General features: G+C 45.7%; 1 protein-coding gene across 3 annotated transcripts in view; it reads left to right on the top strand.

Moving 5' to 3' along the window:
- The window catches only part of TRPM8 (transient receptor potential cation channel subfamily M member 8), a 131,002-nt gene that overhangs the window by 91,603 nt on the left and 19,768 nt on the right, over nt 1–19,631 (top strand). For 2 of the 3 annotated variants that reach the window (XM_048870005.2, XM_048870004.2), the window contains exons 17-21: nt 381–597; nt 8,188–8,279; nt 11,383–11,524; nt 13,752–13,923; nt 14,988–15,165. In XM_048870005.2, the coding sequence (XP_048725962.1) occupies nt 381–597; nt 8,188–8,279; nt 11,383–11,524; nt 13,752–13,923; nt 14,988–15,165 (801 nt within the window). The remainder of the gene's footprint in view (nt 1–380; nt 598–8,187; nt 8,280–11,382; nt 11,525–13,751; nt 13,924–14,987; nt 15,166–19,631) is intronic. The other variant, XM_048870006.2, reaches the window with a different exon arrangement.

Below are 19,631 nucleotides of genomic sequence, written 5' to 3' on the forward strand. Positions count from 1 at the left end.
ACACAAGTTGTTCCCATCTGGCCGCAGTTTGGTGGCCTATATGAAAGGAGAGGCATGGCCTCGGCAAAATTCCTGGTTGACAAGTGATCACATCAATGCTAATTTGGCTGGGATTGCTAACAAGATGTCGAGTGGCTGAATGAGCCAGAGACAGAACTAATCTGGTCCTTCAGGGACAAGATAGGCCACCCTGCCAACGTACCGTGAGTCAGGACATTTAACTGATGCTGCTCAGACTATAATTATTTGGTAGCACTTCAAAGTGATTTTTTCGATTAAAAAACCAGGCACGTTTGCAGGGTCACTATTTTAATTTCACAAGGAAGATTTTTTTAAAGGCGTGAGGGATGTGTGTTTGAAATCATCCTTTATTTATCTAGGAAAAAGCCTGTGGAGAGGAGCAAGAAGCTCTTGTTGTATTATGCCTCGTTCTTCACCTCCCCATTTGTGGTCTTCTCCTGGAACGTCATCTTCTACATTGTTTTCCTGCTGCTGTTCGCCTACGTGCTGCTCATGGATTTCCAGAAAGAACCCACCATGCTGGAGCTCATCCTCTATGTTCTGGTCTTCATCCTGCTTTGTGATGAAGTGAGACAAGTAGGCAATGCTTGCAAACCAAAATGGCCTGTTTCCAGGCAGACACTTTTTTATTTCTCCTAGATGCAGAAAGAAATGGAGACCTTCTTACAGTTAGGTGCAAAATGCAATGCAAAAGTAATTCAGAGTCCAAAGGAAGTGGTTGTGTTCACCACAACTGACACACACAACTCCTGCTAATGCTGGTAGAAGCTGTGTGTGTGTGTGTGTTTGTGTGTGTGTGTTGAAGGAAACACACTGATCCTGTGCTGTATGTACTAGTCCATGGCCCAGATCCTCAAAGATGTTTAGGTGTCTTTCAATGGGATTGAGGCACCTAAATATCTTTGAGGATTTTGCCATTAGAGAGAGCTCTCAAAATCATGTGGTATAAATTGTCAAAGCAATCTAGGTCATTTAGATTAATTTTTTAATGGAAAATGTGTCATAATGCTCTAGAATTCTTTGACAAACCTATGCAGCTATCACTGTTATTTGTCATTTCATGAGTGAGTGAACTGTGGCTGATGGAGGCCCAGCACTCACACCACAAAGAGGGAACATGTCTATGCACTACCAAGGTACTCTGGATGAAACACACTAATTTATTTTTTTTGCAGAGTTGTTTGACTATCTGTGTGTGTGGGGAAATGGCTTTCTTCTGAGGAGAGAATGCCTCTAGTAATAGGAGTCCTTCAGAATGCTGGGGGATTAGAGTGTGGCTGGCGAAGAGGTCATGGAAATTTACAATCTGTCATTGAGAAGATTGTGTGTGATTTATTAGTTGTTCAGTGCAGTCTTGAGTACTGTGTTAGGCATGCAGCCAGAGGACAAGTGCCAGCACAAGGTCTGCATGCGTAAAGATCACTGCAGGGTGAGCCTCTGCCATGACCAGAGTGGCCATAACCCTGCTATTTAATCTTTTTTTCTTCAGGAAAAAATATATCCATTACCAAATAAATAGGAGGGCACCTTTGGCAAGACAGATGTACTATCTAGGGGATGAAGGGGAAAGATTATAAGGGTCTGCTACCTTGATATTATTCTTGTCTGATTGATTAGGTTTTCTGGTCTCTCTGGACCCCTCCTTACACCTCCCGTGTAGGCCCAGCCACCACTTGAGCAGCGCGACATAGCCTTCCAGCCATTTTTAGTTGCAGCAGCTGAGTTAAGAGTGTTAAGCAGCTCTCAGTTCAGAAAATGAATACTGAAGGGTTTGGATGATCATAAAACCCAGCTGAAAAAGCAGCTGGCCATAAGGGAAACCTTTCTTCCCCTCCTCTTACAGTACCACCCACCAGCAGTTGGGGCAGCCGGATCTGCTTCAGATCTAGGGCTCCAACCCTGCATATTCTTACTCATATGAGCAGGCACGAAGCAAATAGTCTCACTCCTGATTATTTTGATGAGGATTACATGCCCAAGGTCTCTACATTTGAGTAAAGGTTGGTAGGATAGGCACTTACCAGGCATTTCATTTATTTGCGTTGATGGATGTCGAGACCCAGAGTCAGGCTGACTCCGGCAGTGTACTGTTGTATTGTGTGGCCTGGCTGCAGAAGAAAAGTTTGAAAATCCCAGGCAGTCAATGAAGTGTCCAACTCCCTTAGGTTCTTTGAGAAATCCCAACACTTGGTTTCTCTTTAATTTGGACTGTCTAGGAGCATAGCAAGCAAATATCAAAGAAAAATGCAGGTGATGTTCCTACTGGCTGCTATGCTTACCGGCTTTTCGAGGAAAGTGGGCATGTCTGACGCTCCAATTTCACTTCAGATGCTAAGGGAGATTAGTGTTGCCTGGGCTCCACTGAAGACAATCCAGATTGTTTAAAAGCACGCAGCTGAGAAATGAGTTGAACCAGTGTACTCAAGGGAACTCTGTTGGCTCTGCAGAGTAAGCTTTTGACTAGAGTGTGCCCCCAACCAATAGCCAGCCCTTACCACCCTAATGGGCCAAACCTAAACTGCACATCTTTGGGAAGGTTCTGATCTAGAGCCAGACTCTTTGGCTTCAGCCTATCTTCACTTTTGAGACACATAGATCATTTTAAACCAATTAAAAGCCATCCTCTCATTCATCAGAAATGAATGTTCTGACTAAGGGCAGAATTAGCCTCAAACTGGGGGCTTTTTTTCGATTGACATAGCTAAATAAAAGGAGAACTTAAGAGCCTGATTCGCCTCTGAGGAGTGGCTGGATGGGATCGGTATGGGTGCCAGTTCATCTTTCAATACTGATCTTTGTTTTCTCATGGCCCACTTCTTCAATACCTACATGTGTGGAACTGTATTTGACTTCAGTGACTCCTGCACCTGGAGAGCTTCTTGGCGCTATTAGCAATATTCACCACTATCAGCAGAAGGAAATGATAATTCCCACCCCTCCAAGCTACTCTCAGTTTTTGTTCTGAATTCAAGGTCAAATCATCTTAGAAAGGTGGATTGAGCTGGATGTCTGCAGATGAATAACCAGTCATGCTCCGTGTTTTAAATGTCCACATCCAAGCACCACAGTTCCCAGTGGTCTGACATAGAGTTACCTGTTGGGATCAGAGGCAGTTTGCTTGCTGGGCTCAGTAGTTGAATGGGCTTTGTTTGATCAGCTCTGTCCTTACTGGTGAGTGTATAACACTAAGGTCTGGAAGGAGGGTTATATAGATGTTTAATAGTAAAAAGTACAGTGCTTACAATTTTTTAAATGTACAGCAGAAATCTGCGCTGAACTTCTGAAAGGTCACTGAGTGAGAGAGGTTTTGATTTGGCAGTCCTTTGTCAGGCAACATGCCTATTGCAGCCAACTGTGTGAGAGACGATTTCAGGTTCTGGTCCCACGTTTGTATGTCAGTCTACAGAAATGATGAAGATGTCTGCTGTGTATTTAGTACAAACTATCAAAGTGTTAATGCAATGTAATGGTTGAAATTGCATGTGCACAGAACAAAGGGGGACCAAGTTCTGACTAGATTTGGGGGGCACAGGTGGTGGTGGTTTGAACAAAATGTATGGGCAAGGAAAACGTGACCTATAAAATTCCAAGTGGAAATTCTCATAGCAACTAACTTGGTTCTGTTGAGCATAGAGAGTGACTCCCTCAGGGAACTGATGGGCAGGATCCCCTGAGAGGCTAATATGAGGGGGAAAGGAGTCCAGGAGAGTTAGCAGTATTTTAAAGAAGCCTTATTGAGGATGCAGGAACAAACCATCCCGATGTGCAGAAAGAATAGCAAATATGGCAGGGAACAGCTTGGCTTAACAGAGAAATCTTTGGTGAGCTTAAACACAAAAAGGAAGCTTACAAGAAGTGGAAACTTGGACAGATGACTAGGGAGAAGTATAAAAATATTGCTCAAGCATGCAGGGGTGTAATCAGGAAGGCCAAAGCACAATTGGAGTTGCAGCTAGCAAGGGATGTGAAGGGTAACAGGAAGGGTTTCTACAGGTATGTTAGCAACAAGAAGAAGGTCAGGGAAAGTGTGGGATCCTTACTGAATTGGGGAGGCAACCTAGTGACAGAGGATGTGGAAAAGGCTGACGTACTCAATGCTTTGTCTCGGTCTTCACAGACAAGGTCAGCTCCCAGACTGCTGCACTGGGCAGCACAGTATGGGGAGGAGGTGAGCAGCCCTCAGTGGTGAAAGAACAGGTTAAGGACTATTTAGAAAAGCTGGACCATACACAAATCCATGGGGCTGTATGCAATACATCCGAGGGTGCTGAGGGCGTTGGCTGATGTGATTGCAGAGCCATTGGCCATTATCTGTGAAAACTCATGGTGATTGGAAGAAGTTCCAGTAATTGGAAAAAGGCTAATATAGAGCCCATCTTTAAAAAAGAGAAGAAGGAGAATCTGGGGGACTACAGACTGGTCAGCCTCACCTCAGTCCCTAGAAAAATCATGGAGCTGGTCCTCAAGGAATCCATTCTGAAACACTTGGAGGAGAGGAAGGTGATCAGGAACAGTCAATATGGATTCACCAAGGGCAAGTCATGCCTGACCAACCTGCTTGCCTTCTATGATGAGATAACTGGCTCTATGGAGATGGGGAAAGCGGCGGATGTGATATACCTTGACTTTAGCAAAGCTTTTGGTACGGTCTCCCACAGTATCCTTGCTAGCAAGTTAAAAAAGTATGGATTGGATGAATGGACTATAAGGTGGATAGAAAGCTGGCTATATCATCGGGCTCAACGGACAGTGATAAATGGCTCGATGTCTAATTGGCAGCTGGTATCAAGCCGAGTGCCCCAGGGGTTGGTCCTGGGGCTGGTTTTGTTCAGCATCTTCATTAATGATCTGGATGATGGATGGATTGCACTCTCAGCAAATTCTTGGATAACACTAAGCTGGGAGGAGAGGTAGATACGCTGGAGGGTAGGGCATGTGTGGATCCAGAAACAGCAGAAGCGAATGATAATGTAAAGAGTTAACACTTCACTGAACCTCAGTGATTGGATTTGGGTTTGCTTTGAGGGTTGAGCCAGGGTTCTGGTTGGTTTGAAGCAATGTGCTCCTCCCTATTCATAGTTAATTCTGATATGAATAGGCAGCAGTGCTAGAGGAGAGTATATTTCTAGGGTTGGATCCTTAGCTGGTGTAAACTTGTATCGCTCCAGTGACTCAAAGGGAGTCTAGCCCTGGACTTGGCTTCTAGATCTTCAATTGCTACAATAAAATGTTTAATCCAGGTCAGTTCTGGCCATCTTTGGTTCATAAAAAGCAAGGGATTTTTAATTTCATTTACAAAGCCCTAATGAGAGGATAACTGTGATAGTCTGGTTGACTTGCATTCTCTCTCCCTTGAGCGTCTGCCTTTCCCAACACCCAATGTTCAAAGCGAGGTATGAGCTGAACATGTGCAGAAATAGAAATATCTTGAATTTGACAAGTTCTAATGTAGAGAGATAAGGTGGGTGAGGGAATATCTTTTATTGGACCAGCTTCTGTTGGTGAGAGAGACAAACTTTCAAGCTACATAGAGTTGCTACTCTTTAGCTTTGTGTAGCTTGAAACCTTGTCTCTCACCAGCAGAAGCTGGTCCAATAAAAGATATTCCCTCACCCACGTTGCCTTTCTGGTATCCTGGGACCAACCTGGCTACAGTAACAGTGCAGCTTCTAATCTGAACATTTGTGTTACCAAGGTGCATTATTAACCATTCTTCCCATACTATGGAAAATGACAGCGACCTTAGATGGATTTGAGTAGCACCAGTAACAAGTCATATACACCGGGCACTCTGCTACGCTATGTCATGGTGTAAAAGGTGAAAATGTCCAGTACACGGGTTTTCTTTCAAATGCAGGGAGGATTGAATAGGTATTCACTGCTCTCCAGTGGCTGAGATGCAACTGGGCTGACAGTAATTGATCCTATTCCAAAGATTCAGAATTATTTGAACTAATGATACTTAATTACAAAGGGAAAAACGAGCCTATACATGGAAGATATTACTCCAGAATGGGATACCTAGAGGAAAAAACAACCCTGAAATTAATTCAACCAGCCACTAGATGCCACCATTCCACTTCATAAACACAGCCAAGTACTTGTACCATAAGAAGGATTCTTGGTCCTAAACAGACTGGTTGTAAAACATGTTTAAAGGATTGTTAAATCTGTGATTAACTCTCAGTACATGACAATTCTTTATTATGATTGAATATGCATTTGGACCAGATCTCTGTGTGCTGTTTGAAATGATCTGATACTTTTATATCATTTCCTTTTTGATTGATACAAAAGGAGTCTAGAATTAACTGAAGGAGGTGATATTTGGATCTGTGATACCCTTAGGATAGAGTTCAAAGAGGAATCAGAACTAAGGTTTGGGATAAGATTTGTTGTGCTGGGTGCTGTTGAGCTGTTTTGAGGAGAATGGGTCAAAATGCAGAAATCTCTTTATTGATTGATCACACGGTACTTCTGTCAGATGTGGCCAGGATTCAGAATCCTTCCCCATTTCAGGCCCAATGTGGACCCCAAAGCATTGAATGGAGGCTCTGGTCTGGAGGTTAGAATCTGACCCCGTCCATGAAATGCAGAGGTGGGGGGTGAGGGTTAAATTTGAGACTGCGTTTCAGAGCCATCGTTGGTTGAAAATACATACAGGTAAATATCGTTCATTTGGAGAGTTTTAGGAAAAAAACACACTTGATCCAAAAATATTTAATAGTGAGTTAGCAGTTACTTTCCATGGGATTCCAGCAGTGAGCTGTGTCTTTGCTGGACAAGACGTGAGGGGACACAGTCAAAGAATACTGTGTTACCTCAGTGGCTCTCCAGTTGTGGTCCATGGACCACTGCTGGTCCACGAGCCACTTATCTTTGAAGCACTGTGCAACTGTTAGTTAAACTTCACAGCTCCCTCTGTGGTAGGAAAGTTCTACTCCATCCATCTTACAGGGGGGAGAAACTGAAGTGCAAAGGTTAGGGCCAAAGTCATAATGGTGACCACTTTTAATTGTCCAAAGCAGGACTTTCTTTTGGCCCATCTGATAGAGCTGCTGCCTGTGTTCCACAAGTATCCCAATTAATGTCTCAGCTGAGGTAATGCGTAGGCTGCATGTTAACACACTGTGGGACTCTGTTCTTCTCTTGAGGCTGGCTCACTAGGAGATTTGTGTTGACTCCAGTTAATGGCTGTCATCCTATAGTTTAAGCAGTAGAGGGGCATGGTTTTAGGTTAAAAGATCCAAGGTTCAGTTCTTGCTGATGAGACATAGCAAACCCAGCCATCAGATGAAACACTCCACAAATTTGTTCAACCTACCTTAGGGTTTGTCTACACAGCGGCTGGGAGGTGTAATTCCCGATTTGGATAGACATACACACTAGCTCTGGTTGTGCAAGTGCACTAACAATAGCAGTGTGGCCACTATTGGTGGTGGCTCAGGCTAGCTGCTGGATTACATACCTAGGTCCTCTGGGATTGTACTAGGTAACCTCAGCCATCACCTATGCTGCAATGGCCATGTTGCTATTTATGCACTAGCTTGATCATAGCTAGTATGTGTATTTCTTCATACACTGGCAATGACACCTCCTACCTGTGTACCCCTCCTGTGTATCCATCATTTTGCAGGCTTAGCTTTCAAGGCTAGATTGGGTACTCCTTATTTCCACTGGTGGGCTGTACTCAGCTGTGTATTCCAACTGAAGCCAATGATGCTACTCACATGAGTGATCAGTTGCAGCTCAAGAAAATTAGTCTAGCATTCAGACTGCCATAGCAAAAGCATTTTCAAATGAACCTTTAGGGCTAGAAAACCCTGACTTGTGTCTCCCTGATAGAGGTGACCGATGAAACACACCAATATTGAGAATGATGTTTTCCCTAAAATGTCAGTGATTTGAACTATGCTGCAGCCAATAAATGTCTTCAACAAGGAGATGGAAAAATAAGAGCCAGTTCTATGGTTGTAAAGGGCCGAGTTTGACCACACTTACTGTGAATAGTGCCTTACCGCATGTGCGGCTTCAGTGAAATCCATGAGGGCACTTGCAGACTAAGGTACCAAAGGTGAGTAATGGTGGTGGAATTAGGCCCACGATGGGAGTAATCAGTGCTGACGTGTGCTGTTGTGGTGATTTTCTGCTCTTTTCCCTTTCCAGTGGTACATGAATGGGAATAAATATTTCTCAGATCTGTGGAACATCATGGATACGCTTGGAATCTTTTACTTCATAACAGGGATTATATTCAGGTGAGTAGTGTTCGGTTTAAAGGCGTGTTACCATGCCAGGTACTGTTACGGTGTGTGTCTGGCTGTGAGAAGATGATGAACAAAGTCACTTGAACTTAGTAGCAAACTCTTTGTGTTCCCTAAAGTCAAAGAAGGTTGTAGATTTTGGTTCCAAGGCACAAAGACTGGTTCTGCAGAACATCTTGTGGGCTGAGGAGAACTTGTGCTGAGGAACTTTTCTCCTGCTCAGATAATGATTAACTAACCCAGAGAAAGAAAAGGAGTACTTTGGATTGCACCCTCAGCAAGTTTGCAGATGACACTAAACTGGGAGGAGAGGTAAATACGCTGGAGGGTAGGGATAGGATACAGAGGGACCTAGACAAATTGGAGGATTGGGCCAAAAGAAATCTGATGAGGTTCAACAAGGACAAGTGCAGAGTCCTGCACTTAGGATGGAAGAATCCCATGCACCGCTACAGACTAGGGACCAAATGGCTAGGCAGCAGTTCTGCAGAAAAGGACCTAGGGGTTACAGTGGATGAGAAGCTGGATATGAGTCAACAGTGTGCCCTTGTTGCCAAGAAGGCCAGTGGCATTTGGGGATGTATAAGTAGGGGCATTGCCAGCAGATCGAGGGACATAATCGTCCCCCTCTTTTCGACACTGGTGAGGCCTCATCTGGAGTACTGTGTCCAGTTTTGGGCCCCACACTACAAGAAGGATGTGGAAAAATTGGAAAGAGTCCAGCGGAGGACAACAAAAATGATTAGGAGACTGGAACACATGACTTATGAGGAGAGGCTGAGGGAACTGAGGATGTTTAGTCTACGGAAGAGAAGAATGAGGGGGAATTTGATAGCTGCTTTCAACTACCTGAAGGGAGGTTCCAAAGAGGATGGCTCTAGACTGTTCTCAGTGGTAGCAAATGACAGAACAAGGAGTAATGGTCTCAAGTTGCAATGGGAGAGATTTAGGTTGGATATTAGGAAAAACTTTTTTACTAGGAGGGTGGTGAAACACTGGAATGCGTTACCTAGGGAGGTGGTGGAATCTCCTTCCTTAGAAGTGTTTAAGGTCAAGCTTGACAAAGCCCTGGCTGGGATGATTTAATTGGGGATCGGTCCTGCTTTGAGCAGGGGGTTGGACTAGATGACCTCCCGAGGTCCCTTCCAACCCTGATATTCTGTGATTCCATGATTCTATACTTGTAGCACCTTAGAGACTAACAATTTTATTTGAGAGAAGTTTGGTTTGGGTGCTGCTACAGTCAGAGGATTCTCTGGACTCAGAGGATGTTTTCCTGGATTTCAGCACCCTTCTAGGCCAGCAGCACAGTATGATCCAGAGTTATAGGGAATACAGGGTATGGTTTAGCAGAATCACACAGAGCTAGTTGAGGGGTTTAGATGTTGACTCAAGCCATTTGTCTGGCCCTAGTGTCTATTCCTGATTCACCAAGTATCTATTGTAGCTCCTGGTAAGAGAGGGTTGCCTTGCTACTTCAGACTTCTCTGATGTGCATCCATCAAAAGCCAAGTGGGCAGAGGTCCCCAGCTTCAGCTCCCTCCCCCGCCACACACCTGGCATTATGTTTCTAAGGATGAGCTCCCCAGCCTTCCTTTGGATGCCAGTCTTTCTCTTTAAGAACCTTCATGAGGCCTGCTGTCTTTTCCGCTACCACAGTGTGAATGAATCTGGCGTCACTCTACTGAAGTCCGTGCAGTGACTCTGGATTGATGCTGGTGTAGCTGAGGTCAGAATTGCGACCAATGAGGCCTGAAGTATGCTCAGTGGAAATACCTCTGTTCTCCTGATTGCAGTAGCACTGATGGGTGATCCTGAGGATCTCTGCTCTTTGGTTGGATGCACGACTGATGCTTATGTGCTACTGTCTTTAAGGAGGCCTGTTTGATTAGGATCTGTGGCTTCTTGTGGGGACAGAACCAGAATTTTCCATCTGATTCTCTATCCTCAAACCATTAGTTGGAGTAAAATGGAACTTGGCTCTGAACCAACTTCCTTGAGTTTTTGCAAAAGCTCAAACCTCCCACACTCCCCTCCACAAAGGTAGGTGGCTCAGAGTAAGGCACCCTTCAGTTTGAACCATCTCTGGTTTAGATTTAGTTTTGCAAAATCAAGACCTGGCCTTAGCAGCCTTGTCTAGTTCCATCCTGTACTGCTGCTTCATCAGTTTTTACCTTGTTTAAAGATCCGGATACCCAATTAACATTTGAGATGAACTGGATGACTCTGCTGATTGGTAATGGGGCATGAAGCTTTCTGGATTTGCCACTGAGATTTTGCCCCTGCTTATTAGTGGCTGAAAGCTGTTTATCAGCTGATAGTGACATACGGCGTGTGAAGCAACTTGAGGCCTGAGCCAGCTTCCACTGAAGTCAGTAGAAAAGATTGCCATTGACTTCAATGGGCTTTGGACTGGGCCCTTAGTGCTGTTAGTTTGGTTTCTAATGGACAGATATCCCTGTCAGTTAAAAGATTCATAATTACAACTTAATTGTACCTTTTGACAGCCTCAAAAAAAGGGGCCAAGAGGATAGAATGGGAATGGAGACTCCTGTTCTCTAGCAGAATTCAGATGTCCTTGGTCATGAAAGGGTTGTGCGGGAAGTGATTTTTCCTCTGGATTGTCTGACACCTAATCTCACTTAATAGAATGAATTTAGCCTTTTAGTGTGGTTTAAGAGGACAGCTGTAATTTACATACACTATACAATAGAACTTCACTCCTGTGTACAGACTGGATTCTATGACTGGGCAAGTAAATAAACAGGCATGGATACATACATCCTGCAATATACCTTGTTCACTTGTTTTGTCAATTGTAGTTCCAGTTATTGATGCTACTCTGTTGTCATACACTAGTAAAAAGTTTGTGGTATAGTTTTGGGGGAAGAAATGAAAGGAATGAGACCTGTACAGCATCTGCTGTTACATTTTTGCTAAGAGGATAGAAGAGACCACCAACTTTTGCAAAAACTATAAAGTGAGCAAATAAGTACACATGGATTAATCAGGTTCTACTTTATGGGACTAGGCTGTTTCAACATATATTTGTCATAACTTTAGCCAGTGTTTCACTACACTTATTTTTCTTCCCCAGGCTCCGCTCCTCCAATGAAAGCTCCTGGTACTCTGGGCGAGTCATTTTTTGCCTGGACTACATCATTTTTACTCTAAGGCTGATCCACATTTTCACAGTTAGCAGGAATCTAGGACCAAAAATTATTATGCTTCAGAGGATGGTAAGACATGGGCAATTGTTCATAACATTCTAAATAAACGATGTGACAAGCTTTTCTTCTTAGAGAGTGAAATTCCGCCCTGTACAGAGGGCCAGCACAAGGCCCAAGCCCCTCGTACATCCTCAGAATAGGGTTTAATTGAGATTGAAGAGGGACATAACTAGGACAGGGCTGTGTATTGGCTTTCTGTGTGGGGTGGGGGGGTTCACTCTGAATGAACAGTTAACATTGGAAAGACAACAAGCTTGGTTTCACAGCACCTTTCAGCCTCAGGGCATATTAAATGCTTCAGAACTGGATTTTGCAGCCCAACTCATTACTCATATGAAGATTCCTTACTCAACACAAGTAAGGGTATGGCTGAGGAAGGAAAATCTCAATTCCTCTGAGAAGCTAGACTTAGCAGCTGTTGGGAGTTCGCCTACTTCAGGAATTGGACTAGAGAGTGGTCTTGCTGACTTCACTCCCTTTTAGAGTGGGGAAGGGGAGCCCTGACTACTAATCACTGGCAAAGCCAGCTGGGAGTGGGAGACACTGGAGCGTGGCTTGGCTCACTTCAGTGGTGGCAGGAGGAGAGGCATGCCGCTGAAGGAACAGCTCCAGAGAAGGGGCCTCTGGAGAGAGGTCTCAGTCAGAGTACGGACGGTGAGCCGAAAAAGGTACTGGATTGTGCACACAGGCTGGGCCTGTCTACCCCATAGAGATTCTGGACTCCAGGAAAGGAAAAGCGGCTTTGATCATACCTGGGGTGCACTGAACCTGGGGAACTTATGAAGAAATGGCACTGAGAGCAATTGAATGTACATGCAGGTGAAATGAACACTGAGGTTTTTAAACAATTGCTACATTGCTGGCTTCCCATTTTTCTGCCACTTCTGTGGTGGTCAGGTCATCCTGGCCCCCCAGTTGCTATTGGTGACAAAGGATCACAGAACTGGGCTCTTACTAAATAAGGGATTTGTAGTGGTCTCTCACTCTCAAGAGGGGAGGGAGGCCGCTCCACCTTGCTGTATCAGGCAACAACCCCCAGACTCGGGCTTTGCTGGTGGACCCGAGCCATACAAAGTCTATAGTTCTGTAGCCTCCTAGCAGAGGCAAACCAGTAGGAACAATCTGGTGCTACTGCCCCCATGGGCGGGGCGAAGCGGTGAGCAGTCTGTAGCCTGCAGCCCCCAGGCTGGAGGGGGCAGTAATTCACAGTCTGACTCTCTCTCCCTTTGGGCGGGATAGAGCAGGGAGCAGGCTTTAGCCTAAACCCCCTGGCTAAGGCAGCCAGCAAACACTCAATCTAGGCTCTGGTTCTTTGGGCGGGGCAGAGCAGGGCACAGGCTTTAGCCCACAGGCCTCTGGCTGGGGCTGACAACAAGTACAAGTCTAGCATGCTGTGACCCTCACATGGGGCAGAGCAAACAAAGATCTGGCTTCTTAACTCGGGCAGACAGCAGACAAAGGCCGGCCTCTTGGCCTACAGCGTGGAAGGGCTGGGGCGGCAGGGGATAGGAGGATGCTGTTCCTGCTTCCTCAATGTAGGGGCTATTCTTTAGTGTGATTTTTTTTCTTTTTCTCTGTCAGTCTCTCAAATGGCAGATTCCCACTATTTGGAGGAAAGAGGTAATATTTTGAGGAGGTGGGAGAGGATAGAGGAGACAAGAGAATGCCTGTCATTTGTGGGTGAATCAAATGGAAAGTTGCTTCCTGGAATACACACTGTTGATAGTCTCTGCAGGAACAGCAAGGGGAAAGAATTCAGCAATCCATCACCTGTGGGCATCTAGAAAATGACCATATCTTTTTCAAGGTGCCCAGGACCAAAATGTCAGAAGTGGTTACCAGTTTTGCTTATTTTAAATATTGCATACGTCAGACCTACCTTTGTCTGTGAATCAGGTCAGTTATTCATTTTGGACCTGTATACAGAACTTGCGTGTGTAGATTTTGGGGTCTGATCTGAACCCCGTGAAAGTCATTGGGATTTTCCCATTGATCTCAATAGGCTTTGGATCAGGCCCTGATCTTATAACCACTTAAGCTCGAGCATAACGTCTGAGACTGGATGGAGGCCGCCTGAAAATGTGGCTATACTGTATTGCTGAGTGACCGGATTTTCACATCCATTCCCAACCTGCTATTTAATTCACGGGGAACAAACTCCTGGCCTCCTGCAGTGTGACTTGCTGCAGGAATGTGGAGGATGCACTGATCTGTTTTTTATACCCTCCTTTTCTAGATGATTGATGTCTTCTTCTTCTTGTTCCTCTTCGGTGTGTGGATGGTGGCTTTTGGTGTGGCCAGGCAGGGCATCCTGAGGAAGAATGAGTACCGCTGGGAATGGATCTTCCGATCGGTTATCTACGAGCCTTACCTGGCCATGTTTGGCCAGTACCCTGATGACATTGATGGTAGCCATCTTCTGTATGTACCTCCCTTGGGCAGGGGAGGGGCTGCACTCGTTTGGCTCAGCTAGGGAGCCTAAACTCTCTTGGGGCCAGATTCTGCATTGGACCTGTGTCTATACTGAGCCGTACTGACTTGAGTGGGGCTCTGCAGGGACTCGGGTCTGCCCATGGACAGCTGCTTGCAGGATTTTACCCTTAATGACTGTCCAAGCCAGTGTTAAAGCAGGATAGAATATTAGTGACTGGGGCCAAGGCATCGGATGACAGTGGGGGCGTGATTGGAGACCTTAAAGGGATGTGGTTCATCAGCCCTCTGAAAATTGGGTCCTCTTACAGGAGCCCTCACTCCCCTCCCATCTGGCACCCAGCGCTTCGCCAGACCTGGCCCAGCTCCAGCATGCCCCTCCGGTTCCTACTGCCCTTCCGTCCAGGCATACTCACTCCAATCAACCCCCCTAACAGGCTCCTGCTCCAACTTTCCTGACGCCTTCCTTCCAAACAGCAGGAAGGTGGGTTTTCACATGAGACTTCATCCCATGCAATCCATTCCAGTATCAGAGCGTTGGTGGTTACAGTCTTTCTCTGACTTGTCTAACGTTAAATGGCTAATGCCAGATCTTTTTGGCGCACTCTTTCTCTCGTACATATGTGTCTGATGTGTTTGGTGATAATGGAATATCATTGCCACGTTCATTTCTCTAGTTCACAAGCTGCCCTTTGCAACCGCCATCTCCATGTAAACCGCAGGGCCACAGTCTGCCCTCCCCTGTGCATTGCAGTGACCGCCCTAGTGCAGCTGCACTGACGTCCGACCAGCAGTGACTGCAGCCCAGGGCACTGCTGTAAGTGCCTAGTGCAGACAGGCAGAGCTGCTGCTGATGGCACTAACACTGGTTTCAAGCAGCGGTAGTCCCCTCCCAGGCAAATTGCATTTCATCCGTTTACACTAAATGGTAGCATCAGTGGGTGGTCTTGGGGTAAATCCCCGATGTTACAGACACACCAGAGACCGAAAGGCTTCCTTTCCACAGCCCCCACAGTCTCACTCTCTCCTCCTCTTGCTCTAGGTACCACATACAATTTTGATCGCTGCACCTTCTCTGGGAATGAGTCTAAACCTTTGTGTGTAGAACTGGATGCTAACAACCATCCCCGCTTCCCGGAGTGGATCACCATTCCCCTGGTGTGCATCTACATGCTCTCCACCAACATCCTCCTGGTTAACCTGCTGGTTGCCATGTTTGGGTACGTATTAGATGAGCGGTTCTCTGATGGTGGCCCTCGCAGTCTGCAGAATGGCCAGACAGGGGGGAAATGGGTTCATGAGGGAACTTCCCTCTTAGAAAGTCTACTAAGGAGTGGAAACGCTGGAGAAAGCCCTGTGTTAGACTCCACAGGTTTAACACTCAACAAAGAAGGTCAGAGACCAGGGTGTGTGAGTGTGCTGTTTAGAGGGACAGCTCCAAGGTTTTCCAGCCTAAAAGAAAGCCTCACTCATAAGTTAAATATCTGCCTTGTTACTGGAAAGAACCTCCCAACCTTGCCAAAATAAAAATGGCAGCTCTGCTGAAATCCCAGCTCCTTCAGGTGACTCGCCATCAATAAATCTAAAGCACTAGATGTGGTGCAAGTGCACATGTGAATGAGAAGCATGTGCAATGGTGTGACATGACATGCACAAGAGTCTCTCTCTTTCTGTGAGCTGGTAGGACATGGAGCTGATAAGAATCCTGCTGTTTCAAGGGAATGAAGAGCAATGTTCTTGATGACTTAAGTCACTTGCTGGCTCATGAGGGAAGTCAGCAGAGGGGCAGCATGATGTCCAGGCAGCATTTGCAGGAGCCACAGATTCAGGTTTACTAGATACACTGACCATCTCTTTGTACTTAGAACTCATATTTCTGTAGCACCTCTCCTCCCGGAGGAGCAGATCTTTACAAACTGACCTGCACATGTCTGGTGCTCCTCTTTTGGGAGACAGCTTGGTTCTTTTCCTGATCGTAGGGAACTGAGGACAGAATGGCAAGTTTACATTCAGCCCTGTACAAGGAGCTATGCTGTCCTGGGAGGAGCCCTGGGAAGGAACTCGTTCCTCTGGGCGTGTTACTCACTGCAGCTTTCTCACTCCTTCATGTCAGCCTATTTCCACTGACAGCGGAATACAGGAGGGTTGACCCAATGCTGTGGCCCCTCCCCCTTTCCTCTCCACCCTTTTCTTATCCATGTGTTTGCAGCTGGGGTGGGAAAAGCAGGGGCTGCGCTCTGCACTGGACATAGACCCTAGATCTGGGTAGGTCGTCACTGATTGCGTTGGGGCTGGGGCGGCTTACTGTCCTGCATGGTTGAGAAAGTTTAGCCTTTAGGGTGGAGGGTGGAGGGTTTAGCCCTAGTACAGAGAATGAAAGCATTTTAAAGGGATGTTGTCACTGTATTTTAGGAGGGGGGGATATGGAGTTCAGTCTGCCACTCCTAGATTAATCTGAGCGCTCGGGCCCATGATGCTTTTCAATCAAAAGCGCTAAACATGGTGCTGTAGATCGACCAACTCTCTGTTAAATAATTATTACATTCCAGTAGTGCCTGGAGCCCGAAACCAAAACCAGGGCCCCATTATACTGGGGGCTGTGCACACTATACTATGACAGTCCCTATCCCACAGAGCTTAAGTCTAATTAGCAAGTCAGGGTGGGAGGAGGAGAGTATTATTGTCCCCTTTTATGAATGGGGAAACAGACAAAGAGACCACGTGACTGTCCTAAAAGTCCCCCAGGGCGTCCGTGGCAGAAGAACCAAGGCTGACTCCCAGTGCAGTGCCTTAAGTACAGACTGTCCTTACTCTTCAGCTACCCCTGATAGTTTATTACAAGCTTGGGATTTAGCCCTGCAGTGCCTTCCTTTACGGCATGTCTGTAGAGCTCAGGGAGAGTTTGGGAGTAGGAGAGCAGATGCTGGATCAGGTCTGAATTAACCAAGGGATCTGCTGAGAGGTTTTGATTCTGTCTGTTTTAGGACTGTTAAATTATCCTCATTGTGGATGATAATCTGGTATTTGTGTAACATTCTACACCTGTGTAATTACTGTCCTAATAACCCTTTAAATGCTGACATGCCCAGACTGCCCCATAATGGATAGCGGGCTCCATGGGTTGAATTTAACACACGCTTATGGTCCGAGATAACACTCGGTGGGGACTAAACATACAATACTCAGATCTGTAGGAGAGTTGTCAAACTTCCCCCAAATGTCCACTCATTCAAATAAATGATTCAGTCCAAACTAAGGGCTAAGATTCTCCTGAGTCCCAACATGGCTGCTCAGGAGACTGGGGAGTTAAGTATCCCCCCATTCCTTGCGACTGGGGGCCATGGGGGAGGTAGCAGCGGTTGGAGTAGAATCCAGAATCTCTTTCCCAGGCAGTGGGTTACGATAAGTGGAGAATGGTGGGGGAGGGGTAGAATTGGCCACATGCAGGAGCTACGTTCTGTTTACGTGTGTGCTTGTCATTTCAGTTCCTTCATATTTATTTATATTGCTCCAAAATTACAAACTAGAAAACCACCTAGCATCTATTACCACACCATGCACTGCAGCTACATGGACAAGGGCAATAAAATAAATTAGAAGGCACAGACATCTAAAGATAGTAGAAGCCATGACCATAAGCAAAATACATCAACCATAGTCTTCAGCAGCATCCTCTACCTGCAGCAATTCAAGACAAGAGTTACGAACTGGACCCTGATGAGGTACAGCTTTCTGCACAATTGGCATTTCATGGAGTAGCTAACCATCCTTTGGTCTAGTGTGTGTCCAAATGACACAGCCCATTGTAAGGGGACGACTTGTGGCTGCTTTATCCTAAGAGCTTCCCAGGGAAAAGAACTATATTCGCAATTCCTTCCCTGTTCCTCTATTTGTTCCTGGAGGTGGGTTTGTAATTGGTACTCCGCTATAACAGCACCAAACTGTTACCCAAGTGCATCCAAACTCAAGGGCTGGAGAGGGGTCTGAGGAAGTTCTTACTGCTTCTCATGCTCAGACACACACATGCAGCATAAGTCAAAATCTATCAGGGAGGCCCTTTCCTTTCCAAAAGAACATGCGCATTTGTTGCTGTTCAATATCACTGCTCACAAACGTTTTTCATTTGAAATTGAAAGCCTCTAAGCATACATCAGAAGGCCCACAGACTCCCCTGAGAGAAGTATGTGCCAGTGACTTTAAGGGGATTTGCACTTCCATATTGGATAGCATGACAAAGTCGGACTTAATTGATATTGATAGAAAGTTCACATCTTGTGACCAGAAGTTCTGCAATTTGACACTTCAAAGTCAATGGATTATTTCTTGCATCTGGTGCAAAGATTACTAACAAGTCAAAATCAACTGGTACTTTAGCTTTAAAATAAAAGAGTCTTGGCAAACTATGCCATAGTCACATGCCCGTGGATCCACCGTCACACCCTCTTCCTCATCCCTGCATAGGCTGGCTGTTCATTGTCCAGCAGGGTTGGATGCTGGCTGCGATGTCTTAGTTTTCAGCACCCCCGGGTATTACAGTGGTATAGGAGAGGGCAACTTTTAGAGGAGTTAAAGTTCAATCATGTTATAGTCACAATGTGTGTGCGCAAAGCTTCTCTTCTCCTTGCCACTTGGGGCATTCATCACACAACCCTGTGGTTCACTTGGAAGAACAATGCTTTCGGCTCACAGGTTTCACATTCAGGGCTGAACAGTGTGCCATCAGCTCCTTCAGGCTTATCCCTTCCATGCACTCTGGGAGCTGCCATGCCTTAATGTTGTTTGTTCAAGCCCAGTTCTTTCGATCATCAATTTTTGCTCTTTGCCAGGTAATCTTTCCGCATTGGTGGCGTCCTCCCATCCGATGATTTAACTTTTTCCCAGCAGACACTCAGTTTCCTGTTGCTACCACATTCGCTGACACTCCTTTTACAAATTTTCTTTCACATTGTAAATGAAGTTAATTCACCCCTTGGTTTTATAGCTCCTTGTATTTTTCTGATGGGACTCAGTGGCCATTGCAATGTCTGTAAAATTGATACGGGATGTCTGGAAAATATGCAAAGGCTGGGCAGGTGTCTTTCTGCAGCCTCTGAACCCTCAGACTCCTTTACATCTCCTTCTGATGGAGGTAAAGGGCCTCACTGATTCTCTGGCAAGAATAAGGTTAAAGCCACTTCCTAAACACCCAACTGGCCCTTCATTATGCTTAAAATGCAGTAGTTACTGAATGAGAATGACTTAAAACATGGCACTAACCAACTTTCCCACAGGCCTCCCTATGTCTGGCAGAACTGACTCCAAAACGTGCCAAATGATTTCAGATTGTGCCCATCAGGGAGAGGTTTCTCTTACTCCCATTTTGGAGGTGAACGCTGACCCTGGAATAACCGATTGGAATAAATCCAGTTCCAGTGCTCAAGCCATGGGGTTACCTGGCTGCAGAGGGAAATGAATATAGACATGCACAAGCCAGCTGCTTACAAACAGAGCCTGAAACGATAAATGGAAGTTAGCTGTGGGGTGGGTACTGAGTGTCTGTTCCAGGAGCTAGATGCAGTAATTGTGGATGATTAACTTACCTTACTGCATTAACAACTTTAAATGACTCTCCATACCTGGGAAAAGTTGGGCTTCTATATCAGGGAGGTGCTTTTGAAAACTGGACCCTAGAACATTAATCATCCAA

This window comes from Caretta caretta, chromosome 11, assembly GCF_965140235.1.
Source record: "Caretta caretta isolate rCarCar2 chromosome 11, rCarCar1.hap1, whole genome shotgun sequence".
In the NCBI taxonomy this organism is placed as follows: domain Eukaryota; kingdom Metazoa; phylum Chordata; order Testudines; family Cheloniidae; genus Caretta; species Caretta caretta.